The 890-nt window shown below is 53.4% G+C and overlaps 1 protein-coding gene across 1 annotated transcript in view; it reads left to right on the top strand.

The window, feature by feature from the left end:
* Window positions 1-890, top strand: part of VOLCADRAFT_99213 (uncharacterized protein) — a gene marked incomplete at both ends in the record, with an annotated part of 22,142 nt that overhangs the window by 8,169 nt on the left and 13,083 nt on the right. The window contains 3 exons of the mRNA XM_002958000.1: window positions 468-508; window positions 581-658; window positions 733-819. Coding sequence (XP_002958046.1) covers window positions 468-508; window positions 581-658; window positions 733-819 — 206 coding nt within the window. The remainder of the gene's footprint in view (window positions 1-467; window positions 509-580; window positions 659-732; window positions 820-890) is intronic.

Genomic DNA, 890 nt, shown 5'->3' with positions numbered 1-890 from the left:
TCCAGAGTTGATATCAACCTGAGTGCTGACGTGTTCGACATCGTGCACGACGCCCAGGTGGGCTGGGCTGTCTTGTCTTGGTTTGGTTCGTTCGGTTGAGTTCGTTAGGGTCTGGGCAGGTTGAGTTGGGTTGGTTAAGAGTAGGTTAACAGGGTGGGTTGGGATGGGGGGGGGGTAAGAATGCAGCAGTCATGAAGCGAAGGAAAGCGCCCCGGAACTTGGGTTGATTCTTACAGCTATCACCCCATCCACACACACATATCATTGTGTCTTCATACTGTCGTTTGCATAGTTGCGTTTGCGGGGCACGGTTACCGGATATGCCTTGATGTCCGTCTGTCTGTCCATCTCAAACCAAAACTTGAAAAGCTGGCGTGTGATTTGAATGGTGTGCGACGCCCGTTCACCTTGAGAACGCTGCTCCAGGGCCTTACCCCCCGCTCTCCCCCACATACACACGCACACAGGTGTGCATGGGCGGGGTGTCATGTGTAATGTGATGTTGGGGGTAAATGGCAGTACACTTTCGTGTACGACCCGGATATCAACCGGATGATGGCCCTCTTGCATTTGCCCGCAGGACACTGACGACCCCTCCGACCTGGTGTGTCTGAGGACCCGGAAACTGCGTTACGGCAACACGTTCAGTTACTCACGGGTGGGTCGGTGGGCAGCTTTGGATATGTATGTGTGTTGTTGATGTTGTTGATGTTGTTGATGTTTTAATTACAGAGGGCTGCCAAGTTTCTATACCGCAAGGCAAAGAAACCACGATCCAAAGGGCACATCGCCTGTTTGTGTGCGTGTGTGTGTGGTACGGTGGGGGGGGGTCCTGCGTGCATCGTTTCGTTGGAAGTTGGGTCTTAAGTTGGTCTGGGCCAGGACTGCTA

The sequence above is a fragment of the Volvox carteri genome (assembly GCF_000143455.1).
Source record: "Volvox carteri f. nagariensis unplaced genomic scaffold VOLCAscaffold_84, whole genome shotgun sequence".
Lineage (NCBI taxonomy): Eukaryota > Viridiplantae > Chlorophyta > Chlorophyceae > Chlamydomonadales > Volvocaceae > Volvox > Volvox carteri.
Note: the sequence above shows the minus strand (reverse complement) of the source record. Positions and strands in the feature narration are given on the sequence as shown.